Source organism: Stigmatopora argus, chromosome 12 (genome assembly GCF_051989625.1).
Source record: "Stigmatopora argus isolate UIUO_Sarg chromosome 12, RoL_Sarg_1.0, whole genome shotgun sequence".
NCBI classification, from domain to species: domain Eukaryota; kingdom Metazoa; phylum Chordata; class Actinopteri; order Syngnathiformes; family Syngnathidae; genus Stigmatopora; species Stigmatopora argus.
Genome location: NC_135398.1, coordinates 25,798 through 44,248, shown reverse-complemented (window position 1 = coordinate 44,248; position 18,451 = coordinate 25,798). Strand labels below are relative to the sequence as shown.

Below are 18,451 nucleotides of genomic sequence, written 5' to 3'. Positions count from 1 at the left end.
CAAGAGAAGCAGCTGACAGCAATCCACTGATTGCACTCGTAGGACACTAGTATTGTGGAAAGCTTTGCTCTTTCGAGGTTGAAAGCAAAGCACTCACTCTGGCCCTTTATTTAGTTTGCCCAGCCCTGTTAAATAAATGGCTAGTCTTAAGGGATGCTACGTCTTCCTTCATATGTCCAATGCTTCAATTTCTTTGAGGCGCTCACTCGCTCTTCAATGGACAAAAGTTCACGCTTTGATGGCCCATGTTTGAAATAAGTTTTAAAAAACGTATTGAACTGGCTTTTGACAGTTTATACCAGGCAGGGTGGCTTTGCAAAGCCATCCGCCACATACATAGGCGACGAAGTTGAATCAATGGGGGTTGGGCCGCTGTGGGTGGGGAGCGAGTAGCTTTGGGTTCAAGTCATCCAGCACCGAACGAGCTGGCAAAATTGAAGCAGCGGGGGTTGGGCAAGAGAAGCAGCTGACGGCAATCCACTGATTGCACTCGTAGGACACTAGTATTGTGGAAAGCTTTGCTCTGTCCAGGTTGAAAGCAAAGCTCTCATTCTGACCCTTTATTTAGTTTGCCCAGCCCTGTTAAATAAATGCCTAGTCTTAAGGGATGCTACATTTTCCTTCATATGTCCAATGCTTCAATTTCTTTGAGGTGCTCACTCGCTCTTCAATGGACAAAAGTTCACGCTTTGATGGCCCGTGTTTGAAATAGGTTAAAAAAAAAGTATTGAACTGGCTTTGACAGTTTACACCAGGCAGCGTTTCATTTTCGAAGCCACCCGGCACGACATAGCTAACAAAATTGAATCAACGGGGGTTGGGCCGCTGTGGGTGAGGAGGGGGGAGCTTTTGGTTCAAGATATCCACCACCGACCGACCGACCGACCGAGCTGACTGACAAACTTGAACCAGCGGGGGTTGTGCTGCAAGAAGCAGCTGACGGCAATCCACTGATTGCACTCGCAGGACACTAGTATTGTGGAAAGCTTTGCTCTTTGGAGGTTGGAACCAAAGCACCCCTGCCCGCACCCACTTTGTGGAATAGTTTGGCCATCCCATGACACATTCAACAGGAATCTCCCCCCCCAAGCCAGCAGGAGGCGAGACTAGATTGCCCTTAAATTGTCAGGAATTGACTGCAAAAAATGACAAAGTGACCTTTTAACCTCCTAAGACCCAGACTCTTGCAAGGCATGCATTTGTATTTTCTCTTTGATAGTTCGGCGAATTGGGACCGGGTGAGTGTAAAAAGAAAGAATGATCTTTTTACATGAGGTCCTTTCTGAGGAAAATGATGTCCACATCATAAGCGGACGCCAGGCCCTTGGAGTCCAAAATGTAACATTGTAGTCTTGCGACAACCAAAAATATGACAGGTGGACGCCAGGTCCGAGGAGGTTAAACGCCCCCAAATGAAGTGAAGTGACCAGTAGTGACCCAAAATGAGACCCAGGGGGAGTGCACTGACTCCATTTTTTGGTGTGTGTGTGCCAAAATGGCATTTTCTATTTCCCGACATGGCTACTTTTGTTCACCAATCTCCTTATTTTGTCTCTCTCTCTCCCTCCCTAGTTACGCCATCATCATGTGGGAGGTACTCTCCCGGCAAATTCCGTACGATGGTAAAACGTAGTCGCCGTGGTACAAAGGTGGCGTTTTTTCATGGAGCCTATGGTGAGGAAGTACACCGAAATCGACTTGCTGGTGGCGGTGCTCCAGATTAAGAAGTCCAAGGTGAGAGCTGATTCTTTTTTTTCTCTTCTTTCTTCTTCTCCTCCTCCTCCTCCTCCTCCTCCTCCTCCTCCTCCTCCTCCTCCTCCTCCTCCTCCTCCTCCTCCTCCTCCTCCTCCTCCTCCTCCTCCTCCTCCTCCTCCTCCTCCTCCTCCTCCTCCTCCTCCTCCTCCTCCTCCTCCTCCTCCTCCTCCTCCTCCTCCTCCTCCTCCTCCTCCTCCTCCTCCTCCTCCTCCTCCTCCTCCTCCTCCTCCTCCTCCTCCTCCTCCTCCTCCTCCTCCTCCTCCTCCTCCTCCTCCTCCTCCTCCTCCTCCTCCTCCTCCTCCTCCTCCTCCTCCTCCTCCCTCCTCCCTCCTCCTCCTCCCTCCTCCTCCTCCCTCCTCCTCCTCCCTCCTCCTCCCCCTCCTCCTCCTCCCTCCTCCTCCTCCTCCCCCTCCTCCTCCTCCCCCTCTTCCCCCTCCCCCTCCTCCCCCCTCCCTCCTCCTCCTCCCTCCTCCTCCTCCCTCCTCCTCCTCCCTCCTCCTCCTCCTCCTCCTCCTCCGTACCGCCGCAAGGCAATAAGACGCTTTGTTCTACACGTATTGCCATTTCTTGAAATGTTTTCCGTCTTCTTATACTTATATTGGTTATCGTTCCTTTTTCAGTTGAATTTCCATACATGCACATGTATAGTTGAGTACTAAACTAAAGACAGAACATTCTTTCAAATGTATCTTCACAATACATTCAAATGAATGAAATGATATGGAAATCCTCTTAAGTTTCTCAATTGAAAGAAGGCATTTGTTCAAAAAATCCTCTTTTTTTTCAAACAAGCGGCGGCGCTTTTGTTTAACGTGAGGACTTTGGGCTCCGTCCGTCCGTCCGTCCGTCCGTCCGTCCCTCCCTGGCGGCCAATTGAGCGTTCCTCTGGCATTTGGCAGGGCGCCATGGCGCTGATTTTTCTCTGCGTGGAGGACGTCTTCCAGCTCATCAACTATTTCAGCTTCAGCTACTGGCTCTTCGTGGGGCTGTCCGTGGCCGGTCTCATCCACCTTCGCCTCACCCAGCCGGACAGACCCAGACCCGTCAAGGTGCCGGAGATGAGAGAAGGGCCCCGCTCGTAGTACTCCCTTCTGGCTAATTAGCCAGCAGCTCTCCTAAGCGTGGACTCCGCTTCCTCCCTGTCAGCTGACCTTGTTCTTCCCCGTGATCTACTGCCTGTGCAGCCTCTTCTTGGTCATCGTCCCCCTTTACGGAGACACGCTCAACTCGCTGATGGGCGTGGCCGTGGCCCTCTCCGGGGTGCCCGTTTATTTTGTGGCCGTGCACCTGCCCGAGGAGAGACGGCCCAAATTCCTGCGGGCGCTAAACGGTGAGCGGCCGCCGCTGTTCTTTTCCCGTCTGCGCTCCTTCTTACTCTTTCTTTATAATTCTCTCTCTCTCTTTTGGCAGTCCTCGCCACTAGAAACACCCAGAAGCTGCTCTACTGCGGCAAAACGCAGTGAGCTGGGCTCGGCGCCGACGTCTCGTCTCGCCCGAGGGAGGGAGATGAACGGGGGCGGGGGCCGGCACGCGGTCGCGTCGCGGACGTGGTCTCGCCGCGGTGGCTCCCCGGGCCACCGTTTCCTATGACGGACGGACGGACGGCGTTTGAACGCCGGCGCTTGGGATTAAACGGGGGCAGACTGACAGGCATTAAGGCCCCGATAAATTCACCATTCCACGTGTGGGTGCATTGGATTGGATTGGATTGGATAACTATATTCATCCCGTATTCCCGATGACTTTTTCTTTTTTTTGGGCTCCTTTTTCACGTCCCGATAGCGCGTAGAGAAGAGAGGCTTCAATGAGCAGAGCAGAACCTTGTTTTATTTGACTGAAAAAGCCTTGTTGGATGCATGGATTGCATTTTTATTCAATGTTGATTGTGTGCATTTTGAGCAGCGTTGCGCCCAGAACCGTTCTTGCCCTCCGACACCGTGTTTAGAAAGTGTAAGAGGAGCCAACGGGGAAGGATGGATGCTCTCGGCGCGTCCGTCCATTGGCGTCAGGGCCAGGAGCAGTTGGCGTTCTCGAAGCCGGCGCAGATCCACTTGTTGGTGAAGCGTTTGTAGCCCTCGGCTTCAATCAGGTGGCTTCCTGGCGAGAGGAAAGATTGACCATTTATTTGAAAGGTCCACGCACGCCTCGCCAATGTTCTCCCCATAAAGTGAGCGTCGGCGGCGCGCTGACCGTCCATCAAGTTCTGGAGGCTGCAGAAGTTGGTGCCGTTGTCTGCCGGATCTTTGGAGGCCACGGAAATTCCTTCTCCCTAGAATGGACGCAACATTGGGGCAAAGGAAGGCCAGACTGAGACCGCTTTCCATGAAACTGGAAAATCATTGGACTGTTCTTTGAGGCTATTTTTTGGGGGGGACCTGACTGCACAATCCAAAATGGAGGAAAGTTTTGCTTACGGGCTTGGTTTGTTGTGACTACAGAACATTTTGTAAAAAAAAAAAAAAATGAATTCAATAAACATTGCAGTCATGGCTGCTTTCATATTTCCCTGTCTATCAATATTTATTATTTTGGGTTGTATTTAGCTATTTTTGTCTGTTTTTCATACTACTTCTATTTGATTTGTTTTTTGAAAGATGTGGATGACAACATACGGTGACTTTGCAAACGGTGGACTGCTCCAGAAGAAAGTGCAGATCGTTCACCAGCTTGCTTTTGGGGGACGTGTGCGTGGCCGCGATCTCGTACGGCCCCGTTGATACCAACTGCAACCACACACACACACAAACACACACACGCGCACACACACGCGCGCACACACACACACACACGTGCACACACACGCACACACGCACACACACACACACACACACACAAACACATGCACACACACGCACACACGCACATGCACACATGCACACACACACAAACACACGCACACGTGCACACACACGCACACGTGCACACACACGCACACGTGCACACACACGCACACACGCACGCACGCACACACACGCATCAGGTCATTAGACACTTGATTTTATTGTCTGGGCCTCCGCTGAGACCAATGTAGTAGTATTGTAGTAGTATTTGTTTTGTTTGGAGGGCGTCTAACTTACTTCATAAGAGCATTTCTCTCCCTCATCCAGGCATCTCTGCTGGATCTGCCAAGCCTTGATCTGCTCCACGAGCGTTCCGTAGACATCTTGGCACGGGATGCCGAACAACCTGCGTGCAAGCCGTCCCCATCCCCCAAAAATGGTCTTTCCTTCAATATCACTCCAATACTCAAAACGGACAAAGTTAAACGAGACAAGAACGAAACGGACAAAGAATGGCTCGGCCACGAACTGAGCGACGCCTTTACGCTAAAATGCATTTTGTAGGCTTTTGGTCAGGCATTGGATCCACTTTTGGTCACGTGATCCTTTCGGGGATGGTCCACGTGTCCAAGTGTGACGAGCCATCAACAATACGGAATGGACACTTTGAATTGAAAGAAGGCTTTTAAAAGAAAAGATGCTCTTACCACTTGATCTTGCATTGGGCCGTGCCGAAGGCCAGCGAGACGGCGCTCAGCGTTGCCCCCGCGACCACGGCCAGCCAAAGAAAAGTCGACGCGCGTTTGGGCTCCATGGCCAACCAAGAGAGGAGGAGGAACGGTCGCCGGCGGTCGGTCGATGGACTGAGCGTCAGCTCTGACTGACCACGGAATGACCGAAGGAGCGAGCGACTCCCACTCCAAGAGTGCCTTCTAAATCCATTGGCCTTGCTTGGGACCGTATCAAGTGAGTACACACAAGGCTTTTATTGCTTCCAACAAAAAATATCCATGTACGTAGTATAGGCCTTTTCTTACACCAACTACAGTAAGGTATTTTTCCTTAAAAAACAACCATGGGCAGACCGTAGGGCACTTTTTCCTAAAAAAAAAAAAAAAGACCATGTATAAGGAAGGCTCTTTTTCATAAAAAAAATGACCATGTATAGTAAGGCTTTAAAAAAAAAACGACCATGTATAGTAAGGCTTTTTTCGAAAAATTTGAAATAGTATAGTAAGGCTTTTCTTTTAAAAAACGACATACTATAGTAAGGCTTTTTTCATAGAAAAAAACGACATAGTATAGTAAGGCTTTTTTTCTTTCAAAAACAACATAGTATAGTAGGGCTTTTCTCTTAAAAAACGACATAGTATAGTAAGGCTTTTTTTGTTAAAAAAATGACCATGTATTGTATACGGTTTATTGCTCTTTATGTCTGTCAAGTCAACTAAGCAGAAGATACGTCTGCCCTCTTCCACACCAACAGGGGGCAGAAAAAACCCAATCAGACTAAACTCTCCTTGCTTCCTGCCTGAGGTCATAGGTCATAACCAGTATGAGATCAGTAGTCTAGCCTTGAAAGTACAAGACAAGACAGGCAACCATGGAATCAAGGAAGCAAAGAAGCAAAGATACCCTTCAGTTCCCAATCATACGCAACTGGTAGGATCAAATTTAAGTACCACTTTGATTCCAGCTGATTGATGCTCCGTTTGTTTCTCACAACCATAAGTTGTATAAGTGGCATTGTTTGTGCTTTCCTTTCACTTGGATGACTCTTACTATCAATCTCTGTCAAGTGAATATCAGTATTCATTGACTCAATCAGTTCATATAACAATTGACTTGCACTTCCTTCCACTCTATCATTTGAACACCCTTCTATATTTCTGTAGTAAATTGAAGATGTTACGAGTAAACTCAAGAGCAACACTTTGATCAACATAATAGTAACTTGAAACTTGAATGATGTCACATGCTTCCTTCTTTAAGCTTTTCAACCTAATCCTTTCCTATCACCACAAATTTCAATAAAATGAGAAAAGAATTTGAGTTGTTCATGCTGTGAGAAGATCGGGGCCTTTTTCAAGTGGGGCCAAAAAAAAATTGAAGGAAGTACACAACAACTGGACAATGTCAAAGTCACCAATATACACTCTTTTTCCAGCCGGAATACTGCCTCATGGACCACTGGCTTTCAAGTCTCCAAAAACCTGGGTTAGGATTAGGGTTAGTGCCAGGGTGGGAACTTTAGAAATTAAGCGGAACCAGGAATGGTCAAGGTCAACCACGGGAGCCTAAACAGCAAAACCCCACCCTAACCCTTCCCGAGGAGAAGGAAGGGTCCGTATCTTTGGAGCCCGACGGGGATAACCGGATGACCACCGAGAATTTCTGCCGCTGGCACTTTTTTTTTTCCTTCTAAACCAGGGGTGGGGAACCTATGGCTCTGGAGCCACATGTGGCTCTTTTGATAGGTGCATCTGGCTCGTTGCTAACCTGTGAGCTAAAATATGGAAATTGCTGGTGACAGAACTGAGATATTACATCTAGAACTGCTTTCATCTTCATTTTTTTGGGGCAGTAGACTCTTCTGGAATGCATCCTCTCATTGATTAGCAAAAGCATAAGAATCTTTTAAAAAATATTCATTTTTTTCCACTTTAAAAGTGGTGAAATGACTAAAAAAAATGAAAAGGCACTCGTTTACATGTATGTATTTTGACTTTTAAATTCCTAGTATGGCTCACAAGGAATAACATTGGAAAATAGGAATTGTTTGTGGCTCTCTTCGTCAAAAAGGTTCCCCACCCCTGCGCTAAGCCATTTCAAAAAGCTGCGACGACCCCGGGCGGGGGTGGCCAACCAAATACATGCGCTCTTTTCCTGGGCTTTTATCAAGGCCTCGATAAAGATGATTTTCTCTCTTTTTGGCATCTCATCGGAGATTTCTTAAGCTTAAGTATCAAAAGGAGCGACTGTCGCAAACCTTGGATTGGAGTGTTTTTTTTTCTTTCTTTCCCCACTTGAGGGGATTACAGGGCTCTCTTCTCCTCATTGGTTTAGCAGCCCAACGTGACTTTGGAGCAGAAAGGAGCGCTGCGCATGCTGGCTTTCTTCTCTTCACTTGTCCTTTGCACGTTGCTTCTCTCTACGTCCTCTTTCTCTTTCTCACGTTTAGGTCCGGAGGCCACTGGAGCACGCGCCGGAGCCCGCAAATGGCCAAAGATCCGGAGCACGTCAAGAGACCCATGAACGCCTTCATGGTGTGGTCCAGGGGACAACGGCGCCAGGTGGCCCGGGAGCACCCCGAGAGGCCCAACTCGGAAATCGGCAAGCGACCGGGCGCCGAGTGGAAGAAGCTGGGCCACGCCGAGAAGCGCCCTTACATGGACGAGGCCGAGAGGCTCCGCGACCGCCACCTTCGAGAACACCCGGACTACAAGTACGGGCCCCGCCGCAAAGTCAGGGCGGAGGCACCGGCGGGGAGTCTGCGCTTCTTGGCTGAGGAGGCGACTTTGGCGACCTGGACGAAAGCCACGGGCTGGACAAAAGGCCCACCCTCCCGGCGCCTCACCTCCGGCGGATGGCCCAGTTCCAGTGGCCGGCCTTCAGGGGGGGGGGCTTGCTTGGTCCCCCGCCCGGCTGTGCCCGCAGGTGGCGGCTTATATTCTCCTCCCGGCCGCTGCCTGGGCGAGTAAGAGCGCAGCCGGTCGGCGTCGTACGCGGCGCCGGGCGCCAGCGCCAGCGCCTGAGCGGAACGCAACGTCATGTGGATTGGCGGGAGCGACTGCTGACATTTCAAGTGGGAAACTCCCCTTGTCAAAGAACATTTTAGAAATAGCATTCACTACTTTATTGATTCAAAAAGGTCTTTAGAGAAGAGTACAAGAAGCTATTCTGGATTCCGAGCAAAATAGAAGGAATTTCTTTGATACATGGCCAATCTTGAAAGTGACTTTGGCGACCACGAGACGCAAAGATGACTCCACAAAGGCTCTGAGACACAGCTTTCTTTATTTATTGCCCATTCCAATCTCATCTTCAAGAACAAATCAAGTCAGCGTCCAGAGTCAAGAGTCAGACCAAGCCGCGGAGACCCTAAACACATCGGAGCGCACTTTGCCTAAAAAGGCTTTAAGGTGAGCTCTTCACAAACGGACCCCGCCGCAGTATCCGCTCCGACTTTTCAGACGCCAACTCGCCATTGTTCCTTCCACCGCCATCATCTCCTTCTTAAACATGAGGGGAAAAAAATCTATCGAATCCAAGTATGTAGAAATGAGAAATTGGGACCACGCACTTGGCAGAGGGGAAAAAAGAAGAAAAAAGACACCACTTTTGTCATTGTTGACAGCAATAGGCCTCCAATCGGTTTGAACGGAAGATCACCAATCAGCGCATGGGAACGCCGGCCAAACGGATCGGACGTCTATCGCCCGTCAACGAGTCCGTCGGGTGAAAAGATATGAAAGTAGGAAGTTTCCCTACTTTGCATATTTTTACGTGACCTTAACCCAATGAGAAAAAAACAAACCAAGTTGAATCCCCCGTCAATGGAGGCCAAGCAGTCCATTATGAGAAAGCTGCGATTAAATTGGATCTAATTTTTCACTCAAGAACTCCTCCACGCTGTCCGTGTTCCACTTGAGGATGCTGAGCTCCTCGGAGATGTTCCCGTTATCGTCCAAAAGCTTCAGTACGGGATCGGATCCTCGGACGTACTGTTGGGTGGCCAGGGGGAATTTTCCATAGAGAGAAAAAAATAAGAAATACTTAATAATAATGTCTCAGGATTTCATGTTCAAACATTCACAGATAATGGCCAAGAATCTTTTTAGGAAAAGGTCAAACTAATCAGTCACTAGATTTTATTCATTTAGTTTAGTTCATTCTCACCGTTTTATCAGTGGCGGATGATTTAAATGTGTGTATATGTTGTTGGGAAAAATCAGTCGAAATTCTTTTCAATCATCTCTTGTTGCTCTTTGTGACTCGAGCACATTCAACATTTCAATGGACATGACTTTGTTTCGCTTTCAAAGGAAAGTCACATTTTGAAGAATATTAAAAGACACAACATTGTTGGTGATTTTTGTGTCTTTGTTTGTTTGTGTCACTCGACGATTGGCATACGACACGTCAGCTGTCCGATGTCATGCGTTCTGGCAATTTGCATTTTTCGCTCAAAGATTTACTCTTATCATCTTAACGGAGCTTAGGAGCCCCCTTCCTGCTGCTTTTTTTCACAGCTGGGTGAAAAGTCAACTGCTTTGGTCCTCTAGACTACCCTCACTCACCTTGATCTGTAGACCCTTGAACATCTTTGGCTTGTCACCCTTTACAAAAGCTAGAGAGAGGGGGAAAAAAAAGAAGCATCAGCTTCATTAACGGCGGCTATCCGCTCTGGACGGAGGAGCCCGCCGGCCGGCCGTCTTTCTACTCGGCCGCCCCGGCAGAGTCATTTGGATGTTGCATTTTAGTAAGCCAGAAGTGCCACGGGTTTTGGTAAGATTTGGCCAAAAAACAACAACAACAACAAAAAACCTCCCCAATTTTCATCCGCACACCTCCAGGATGGCCCCGGCATAGCGCTGCACGCAGGTGGAAAAAAAAAAAGACCGGCTCATCGTTAATGCTTTTCCCTCCAAGTCATACAGCCCCAACCGAGCTGACTGACAAAGTTGAAGGAGCGGGGGTTGGCCTGCAAGAAGCACCTGACGCCAATCCACGGATTGCACTTGTAGGATGCTAGTATTGTGGAAAGCTTTGCTTCTTCCAAAGCACTCACTTTTGGCCCTTTATTTAGTTTGCCCAGCCCTGTTAAATAAATGCCTAGTCTTAAGGGATGCTACGTCTTCTTTCATATGTCCACTGCTTCCCCCCTCAAGCCAAATGTGACTCAGCTATGTGAGAAGAAGCGCTGCCAAGTCTCTAGCAGCAAGGAGTAGGCAAGAGAAGCCGTGTTCAGAATATTTCATATTCAATGTTCCATTCAAGTTCAGAAAGTTAAAGGTTAAAGAGCTGTTAATACAGACATTTGAAACGGAATAAAAATCATTCATTTTCTCTACTTAGCCAGCCAGTGTATGTCTACTGTATGCTCATTATTATTATTATTTTATTTTTGTATTACTGATTGATTGATTTTTTATTCATCTTTAAGTTAATTTATTTAATTCATTATTTTTTTGTCAAAAAATAAAGATATTTGATAACGTTGGACTGTTTTATCAGCGCTTTTCTTGTGGAAATCCTGATGCGGCCCAGTCTCACCCAGACTCTGCCTCTAGCGGCCCCCAGGTCAATTGAGTTTGAGACCCCTGACTTAAAGGAAAAGCTACTCGCTCCCCACCCAACGTTGGCCCAACCCCCGTTGATTCAACTTCGTCACCTATGTATGTGGTGGATGGCTTTGCAAAGCCACCCCTCCCTGCCTGGTATAAACTGTCAAAAGCCAGTTCAAGACTTTTTTTTAACCTATTTCAAACACGGGCCATCAAAGCGCGAACTTTTGACCATTGAAGAGCGAGTGAGCGCCTCAAAGAAATTGAAGCATTGGACATATGAAGGAAAATGTAGCATCCCCTAAGACTAGGCATTTATTTAACAGGGCTGGGCAAACTAAATAAAGGGTCGGAATGAGAGCTTTGGTTTCAACTTCTAAAGAGGAAACTTTCTGCAATACTAGTGTCCTGCGAGTGTAATCAGTGGATTGGAGTCAGCTGCTTCACACAGCCCAACCCCCGCTGCTTCAACTTTGCCAGTCAACTCGGTTGGGGCTGTATGACTTGAGCGAAAAGCTACTCGCTCCCCACCCACCCACGTTGGCCCAACCCCCGTTGATTCAACTGCGTCACCTATGTATGTGGTGGATAGCTTTGCAAAGCCACCCCTCCCTGCCTGGTATAAACTGTCAAAAGCCAGTTCAAGACTTTTTTTAACCTATTTCAAACACGGGCCATCAAAGCGTGAACTTTTGACCATTGAAGAGCGAGTGAGCGCCTCAAAGAAATTGAAGCATTGGACATATGAAGGAAGACGTAGCAATCCCCTAAGACTAGGTATTTATTTAACAGGGCTGGGCAAAATAAAAAAAAAAGGGCAAAAGTGAGTGCTTTGGTTTCAACCTGGACAGAGCAAAGCTTTCCACAATACTAGTGTCCTCCGAGTGCAAACAGTAAATTGGAGTCAGCTGCTTCACACAGCCCAACCCCCGCTGGTTCAACTTTGTCAGTCAGCTCGATCGATGCTGTATGACTTGAACGAAAAGCTACTCGCTCCCCACCCACCCACAGGGGCCCAACCCCCGTCGATTAAACTTTTTCACCTATGTATGTGGTGGATGGCTTTGCAAAGCCACCCCTCCCTGCCTGGTATAAACTGTCAAAAGCCAGTTCAAGACTTTTTTTTTAACCTATTTCAAACATGGGCCATCAAAGCGTGAACTTTTGTCAATTGAAGAGCGAGCGAGCGCCTCGAAGAAATTGAAGCATTGGACATATGAAGGAAGACGTAACATCCCTTAAAACTAGGCATTTATTTAACAGGGCTGGGCAGACTAAAAAAAGGCCAAAAGTGAGTGCTTTGGTTTCAACCTGGACAGAGCAAAGTTTTCCACAATACTAGTGTCCTACGAGTGCAATCAGTGGATTGCTGTCAGGTGCATCTCATTTCAGCCCAACCCCCGCTGGTTCAAGTTTGTCAGTCAGCTCGGTCCGTGCCTGATAGCTTGAGCAAAAAGCTCCCTCCCACCAACAGCGGCCCAACCCCCGTTGATTCAATTTTGTCAATGCTGGGTGGCCTGCAAAACAAAAAGCTGCCTTTTTTTGGACCTATTTCAAATGTGAGCCATCAAAGTGCAGACTTTTGACCATTGAAGAGTGAGCGAGTGCCTCAAAAAAAATTGAAGCATTGGACATATGAGGGAAAACATAGCATCCCATAATATTTAATAGGGCTGGGAAAAATAGGGGCCACAGTGAGTGCGGGGGTGCTTTGGTTTCAACCTCTAAAGAGGAAACTTTCTGCAACTCCTGTATGTTACAAGTGCAATTAGTGCATTGGAGTCAGGTGCTTATCACAGCACAACCCCCGCTGCTTAAAGTTTAAGTCATACAGCACCAACCGAGTTGACTGGCAAAGTTGAACCAGCGGGGGTTGGGCAAGAGAAGCAGCTGACAGCAATCCACTGATTGCACTCGTAGGACACTAGTATTGTGGAAAGCTTTGCTCTGTCCAGGTTGAAACCAAAGCTCTCATTTTGACCCTTTATTTAGTTTGCCCAGCCCTGTTAAATCAATGGCTAGTCTTAAGGGATGCTACATTTTCCTTCATATGTCCAATGCTTCAATTTCTTTGAGGCGCTCACTCGCTCTTCAATTGTCAAAAGTTTGCGCTTTGATGGCCCATGTTTGAAATAGGTTAAAAAAAAAAAGTCTTGAACTGGCTTATGACAGTTTATACCAGGCAGGGAGGGTTGGCTTTGCAAAGCCATCCACCACATACATAGGTGACGAAGTTGAATCAACGGGGGTTGGGCCGCTGTGGGTGGGTGGGGAGCGAGTAGCTTTTCCTTTAAGTCATACAGCACCAACCGAGTTGACTGGCAAAGTTGAAGCAGCGGGGGTTGGGCAAGAGAAGCAGCTGACAGCAATCCACTGATTGCACTCGTAGGACACTAGTATTGCAGAAAGTTTCCTCTTTAGAAGTTGAAACCAAAGCTCTCATTCTGACCCTTTATTTAGTTTGCCCAGCCCTGTTAAATAAATGCCTAGTCTTAAGGGATGCTACATTTTCCTTCATATGTCCAATGCTTCAATTTCTTTGAGGCGCTCACTCGCTCTTCAATGGTCACAAGTTTGCGCTTTGATGGCCCATGTTTGAAATAGTTTTAAAAAAAAAGTCTTGAACTGGCTTTGACAGTTTACACCAGGCAGCTTTTCATTTTCGAAGCCACCCGGCACGACATAGCTAACAAAATTGAATCAACGGGGGTTGGGCCGCTGTGGGTGAGGAGGGGGGAGCTTTTGGTTCAAGATATCCACCACCGACCGACCGACCGACCGACCGACCGAGCTGACTCACAAACTTGAACCAGCGGGGGTTGTGCTGCAAGAAGCACCTGAAGGCAATCCACTGATTGCACTCGTAGGACACTAGTATTGTGGAAAGCTTTGCTCTTTGGAGGTTGGAACCAAAGCACCCCTGCCCGCACCCACTTTGTGGAATAGTTTGGCCATCCCATGACACATTCAACAGGAATCCGCCCCCCCCCCCCCCCCAGCAGGAGGCGAGACTAGAATGCCCTTAAATTGTCAGGAATTGACTGCAAAAAATGACAAAGTGACCTTTTAACCTCCTAAGACCCAGACTCTTGCAAGGCATGCATTTGTATTTTCTCTTTGATAGTTCGGCGAATTGGGACTGGGTGAGTGTAAAAAGAAAGAATGATCTTTTTACATGAGGTCCTTTCTGAGGAAAATGATGTCCACATCATAAGCGGACGCCAGGCCCTTGGAGTCCAAAATGTAACATTGTAGTCTTGCGACAACCAAAAATATGACATGTGGACGCCAGGTCCGAAGTGACCACTAGTGACCCAAAATGAGACTCTGGGGGAGTGCACTGACTCCATTTTTTGGTGTGTGTGTGCCAAAATGGCGTTTTCTATTTCCTGACATGGCTACTTTTGTTCACCAATCTCCTTATTTTGTCTCTCTCCCTCCCTAGTTACGCCATCATCATGTGGGAGGTACTCTCCCGGCAAATTCCGTACGATGGTAAAACGTAGTCGCCGTGGTACAAAGGTGGCGTTTTTTTTTTTTTCTTTCTTCCTAACTAACCTGAGCGACGTGGCTTTTTGTGTTCATCAGAAGTGAGGAACCCCATGAAAATCATGTTCAACGTGCTTCGCGGTATGTGCCCCGACACCGGCCCGGACAGCCTTTCCCAGCAGATACCCGGCAGGGACACGCTGGCGTGCTTGATGACGTGCGGCTGGACCGCAAATACTGACCAGAGGCCTTCCTTCCTCGGTAAGTGGACGTGGGCAGGTCGGTGGGCAGGTCGGTGGGCAGGTCGGTGGGCAGGTCGGTGGGCAGGTCGGTGGGCAGGTCGGTGGGCAGGTCGGTGGGGAGGCCGGCGGTGAGGCTGGCGGTGAGGCTGGCGGTGAGGCTGGCCCGCCGGCCGGCCAAAAGCTTCATCCCTCCCCCCATTTGGACTTGCCGTTTAGCCACGAACGCTTTGGGCTCTGACGCGAGGCCTCCTCGTTCCGTTTGACCGCTCTTTCAGAGTGTCTGCTCAAACTGGAGCCCATGGTGAGGAAGTACACCGAAATCGACTTCCTGGTGGCGGTGCTCCAGATTAAGAAGTCCAAGGTGAGAGCTGATTCTTTTTTTTCTCTTCTTTCTTCTTTCTCCTCCTCCTCCTCCTCCGCCTCCTCCTCCGCCTCCTCCTCCTCCGCCTCCTCCTCCTCCGCCTCCTCCGCCTCCTCCTCCTCCGCCTCCTCCTCCGCCTCCTCCTCCGCCTCCTCCTCCTCCGTCGTACCGCCGCAAGGCAATAAGACGCTTCGTTCTACACGTATTGCCATTTCTTGAAATGTTTTCCGTCTTCTTATACTTATATTGGTTATCGTTCCTTTTTCAGTTGAATTTCCATACATGCACATGTATAGTTGAGTACTAAACTAAAGACAGAACATTCTTTCAAATGTATCTTCACAATACATTCAAATGAATGAAATGATATGGAAATCCTCTTAAATTTCTCAATTGAAAGAAGGCATTTGTTCAAAAAATCCTCTTTTTTTCAAACAAGCGGCGGCGCTTTTGTTTAACTGGTATATAATATATATAATCGGACATAGGCCCCTGTTGTAGTTATCACAACACAAAAAGCCTACTTGTCATCACACGCAGAAACTGCGTGTGACGAAATTGATGGTGCTTCTCCATAAGCTACGTTTACTCGGCAAAAGACCTAAATCTAGTATGGACTTGTAATTTGGCATTCTGCTGTTGTGGATACAGGTCGCTTACCTCTCGCTTACCTCTCACTGTCTTTCACTTACCTTACTTCAGTCAGCTAGTAGGAGGCAGATCACCACCCAAACCTCTTTTTATATTACCGCAGAAGGGAATGTGTGTTATGTTACTGTGAGTTTAGATGTCTGATGGATGTGGGGAAAAAACTGTCCTTAAGCCTACTTGTCCGTTCTTTGTGGGACCTATAGCGTCTTCCAGAGGGCAGCAGCTGGAACAGATTGTGACCAGGGTGGTAAGGGTCCCGTATGATAGTTACTCGATACTTGCCTATTGTTTTTTTGTTTTCCTTTTCAAGGCCAAGACGACTTGGACGAATGCAATTTCTCTCCCCTCCGTCCATCGGCGTCCTGTTCCGTCGAATGACTCCGACGCAAAATGGCCGACAGCCGCCCAACGCCCGGTCCCATTGGCGCGCGGTGCGCGTCAGGCATCTATCCTGGTATACAAGATGTCGCCTCCGTCCTTTACGCATGCGCCGTTAGTCACTGGCGCGCGGCGCGCGTCAGGCATCTATCCTGATATACAAGATGTCGCCTCCGTCCTTTACGCATGCGCCGTTAGTCACTGGCGCGCGGCGCGCGTCAGGCATCTATCCTGATATACAAGATGTCGCCAACGTCCTTTACGCATGCGCCGTTAGTCACTGGCGCCTCGCGCCAAAAACGAAGGCACGGAGATGAAGATTTATTTTTGCGCGAGCATCCGAGGCGGAAGGGAAGACGCGCCCGTGTACGAGCGCATCGTCAAGTCGCTCGCAAACTTCGGCGAGGTCCTGACGGAGCACGTCGGAGACATCCAGCTCGGCGACAAAGGTCAGAGAGCGTCCGCTTCGGTGGCACTGAGACGCTAGCCTCAGGACTAGCCGTGTGCCAGAGACGCTAGCCTCAGGACTAGCCGTGTGCCGTTCGTTGTATTTTATTTTTTGGGAGGGGTACGGTGAGGTGGAGGGTTACCGGGACGCCACCGGGACGCCACCGGGACGCCACCGGGACGCCACCGGGACGCCACCGGGACGCCACCGGGACGCCACCGGGACGCCACCGGGACGCCACCGGGACGCCACCGGGGTGCCACCGGGGTGCCACACCGGGTGGCACAGAGACGCTAACCTCAGCACTAGCCGATTCGGTTCGCATAGGCGTGTACGTCCGTCGGGGGCGGCGGCGGTGGGTGCCACCTAACTTAACTGGCGTCAACGCAGTGCTGGGTACCTTTTTGAAAACGGACCAAGTGGACGTTTGTGCTTAAAAGTAGTGCCTTTTTGGGGTTCGGCTAAGGCTAACCCAAATTCTCAGACCCCACCCCGCTTAACGTGTTGGTTGGGACCCAAGATTCTAGGAATCAATCCGCTAGATCAGGGGTAGGGAACCTATGGCTCGGGAGCCACATGTGGCTCTTTTGATGGTTGCATATGGCTCTGAGCTAAAATATGGAAACCGGTGGTGAGAGCGCCGAGTCCCGAATGCACCAATAGGAAGGTCACATCGGCACTGTGGCATTGACTTTTTTTTTCATTAGAGTCTTCTGCATCTATTCTCTCATTGATACTCATTGATATTTATTGATTTGCAACAGCGTAACAATGTTGTCAAAAGAATTCAAAGACTTTTTGTACTTTAAAAGTGGTAAAATGACTAAAAAATTGGCACATTTTCATGTATTTTGACTTTTAAATTGTGAGTATGGCTCTCAAGGAATAACATTTGAAAATAGTAATTGTTTATGGCTCTCTCTTTCAAAAAGGTTCCCGACCCCTGCGCTAGATACAGGTGTCTCAAACCGATTCCGCCGAGGGCCGCATTGGGTCCTGGTTTTTGTTCCAACCGATCCAGTGCCGACATTTGAACCAATCAGGTGTCTTCTAAAATAAGTAGCACCTGGCTGCGATTAACTGATTACACTTGCAAAAGGTATCCTCTTGTTGAGTTGGAATGAAAACCTGCACCCACTGCGGCCCTTTGAGGACCGCTTTGAGACCACTGCCGGCGGCTAGAAAGTTAAGAGTTGTAACCAGTGATGCACACAAAGTCCTATTTAAGTGGGGAAGTCCGTTTGAAACATTGACCCCCCCACGTATCTCGGGGGAGGGGCCTGTCAGCTCGTCCCGAAAGGCCAGGAAGTCAACGGCACCCCTTTCCCTTTGACAGGCGAGGAGCGGCTTGACCGTGACATCCACGACCGGGACCTGGCGTGGCTGCGCCGGGCCGACGGTGAGTTCCCCTCTTTAACCCGCCCACGCAGCCTGTCGTCGACTAACTCCCAGCCTGACCGGCAGCGGTGGTCGCTGAGGTGACGCGGCCGTCGCTGGGCGTGGGCTACGAGCTGGGTCACGCTCACCTGCTGCAGAAGAGAATCCTCTGTCTCTTCCGACTGTCGTCGGGCCAAAGTGAGTGCCTCCTTGTTCCTCGGCCCCTAACCCCAGCCCCTTCTAAAATGCCCTCCGTCCCCCCCCCCCAGGGTTGTCGGCCATGATCCGAGGAGCGGCGGACGGCGAGCGCTTCCTGGTGGAGGATTACGGCGGCCCGGAAGACGTGGACGAGATCTTGGCGCGCTTCTTTCTAACAGCGGCTCGCTGAATTCAACCCGAACTGCCACCCGTCCTCGCCACTGAGCTGTTTATCAAGAGTCCCCGACCGAGCCTTTACGTCGGGCGTTTTTTTCCTCCGACTCCAGAAAGATCAAAGGACGTCGCCGTCGGAGGATGGCCGTCGAGGTTCCAGCCCATTTGGCCGCTGGCGTCACTGACTGATTCCAGCTCTCCGCTGGTGAAAAATAAGCCAATGTACCTTGTGTATACCTAGACTTGAGCCACAGCATAAAAGTCCCCAAAATCCCAACCGAGACGGTTTCTTTCATCGCGACCATTGATCA

At 49.2% G+C, this 18,451-nt stretch overlaps 4 protein-coding genes across 7 annotated transcripts; 2 read left to right on the top strand and 2 right to left on the bottom strand.

Moving 5' to 3' along the window:
• Window positions 1-391: 391 nt before the first annotated feature.
• LOC144086287 (transcription factor SOX-14-like) lies at window positions 392-8,271 on the top strand. 3 transcript variants are annotated; one of them, XM_077616186.1, is made up of 4 exons: window positions 392-1,734; window positions 4,863-5,501; window positions 6,022-6,197; window positions 7,717-8,271. In XM_077616186.1, exons 3-4 carry the CDS (start codon window positions 6,139-6,141, stop codon window positions 8,234-8,236), a joined length of 579 nt encoding a protein of 192 aa, XP_077472312.1. In that variant the 5' UTR covers window positions 392-1,734; window positions 4,863-5,501; window positions 6,022-6,138; the 3' UTR covers window positions 8,237-8,271. The 3 variants fall into 3 exon arrangements, 2 of the variants coding, with proteins under 2 accessions (XP_077472312.1, XP_077472313.1); XM_077616187.1 differs by lacking the exon at window positions 6,022-6,197; XR_013304393.1 differs by lacking the exons at window positions 4,863-5,501; window positions 6,022-6,197; window positions 7,717-8,271 and adding an exon at window positions 2,655-4,183.
• Window positions 3,656-5,642, bottom strand: LOC144086289 (uncharacterized). Its single transcript, XM_077616189.1, has 5 exons — window positions 5,243-5,642; window positions 4,833-4,941; window positions 4,368-4,478; window positions 3,946-4,024; window positions 3,656-3,852 (listed from the first exon to the last, which is right to left on the bottom strand). Exons 1-5 carry the CDS (start codon window positions 5,347-5,349, stop codon window positions 3,761-3,763), a joined length of 498 nt encoding a protein of 165 aa, XP_077472315.1. The 5' UTR covers window positions 5,350-5,642; the 3' UTR covers window positions 3,656-3,760.
• A 262-nt stretch (window positions 8,272-8,533) lies between the features above and the next one.
• LOC144086292 (selenoprotein F-like) lies at window positions 8,534-15,930 on the bottom strand. Its single transcript, XM_077616190.1, has 3 exons — window positions 15,848-15,930; window positions 9,836-9,885; window positions 8,534-9,259 (listed from the first exon to the last, which is right to left on the bottom strand). Exons 1-3 carry the CDS (start codon window positions 15,918-15,920, stop codon window positions 9,128-9,130), a joined length of 255 nt encoding a protein of 84 aa, XP_077472316.1. The 5' UTR covers window positions 15,921-15,930; the 3' UTR covers window positions 8,534-9,127.
• LOC144086288 (5-hydroxymethyl-dUMP N-hydrolase-like) lies at window positions 13,384-18,417 on the top strand. Of its 2 annotated transcripts, XR_013304394.1 has the most exons (8): window positions 13,384-13,965; window positions 14,268-14,317; window positions 14,411-14,572; window positions 14,829-14,914; window positions 15,876-16,019; window positions 17,728-17,790; window positions 17,856-17,966; window positions 18,038-18,417. XR_013304394.1 is itself a non-coding variant. In XM_077616188.1 (4 exons), the coding sequence occupies exons 1-4, from the start codon at window positions 16,257-16,259 to the stop codon at window positions 18,154-18,156; spliced, it is 429 nt and encodes a 142-aa protein (XP_077472314.1). In that variant the 5' UTR covers window positions 16,147-16,256; the 3' UTR covers window positions 18,157-18,417. The 2 variants fall into 2 exon arrangements, 1 of the variants encoding a protein (XP_077472314.1); XM_077616188.1 differs by lacking the exons at window positions 13,384-13,965; window positions 14,268-14,317; window positions 14,411-14,572; window positions 14,829-14,914; window positions 15,876-16,019 and adding an exon at window positions 16,147-16,392.
• Window positions 18,418-18,451: the final 34 nt, after the last annotated feature.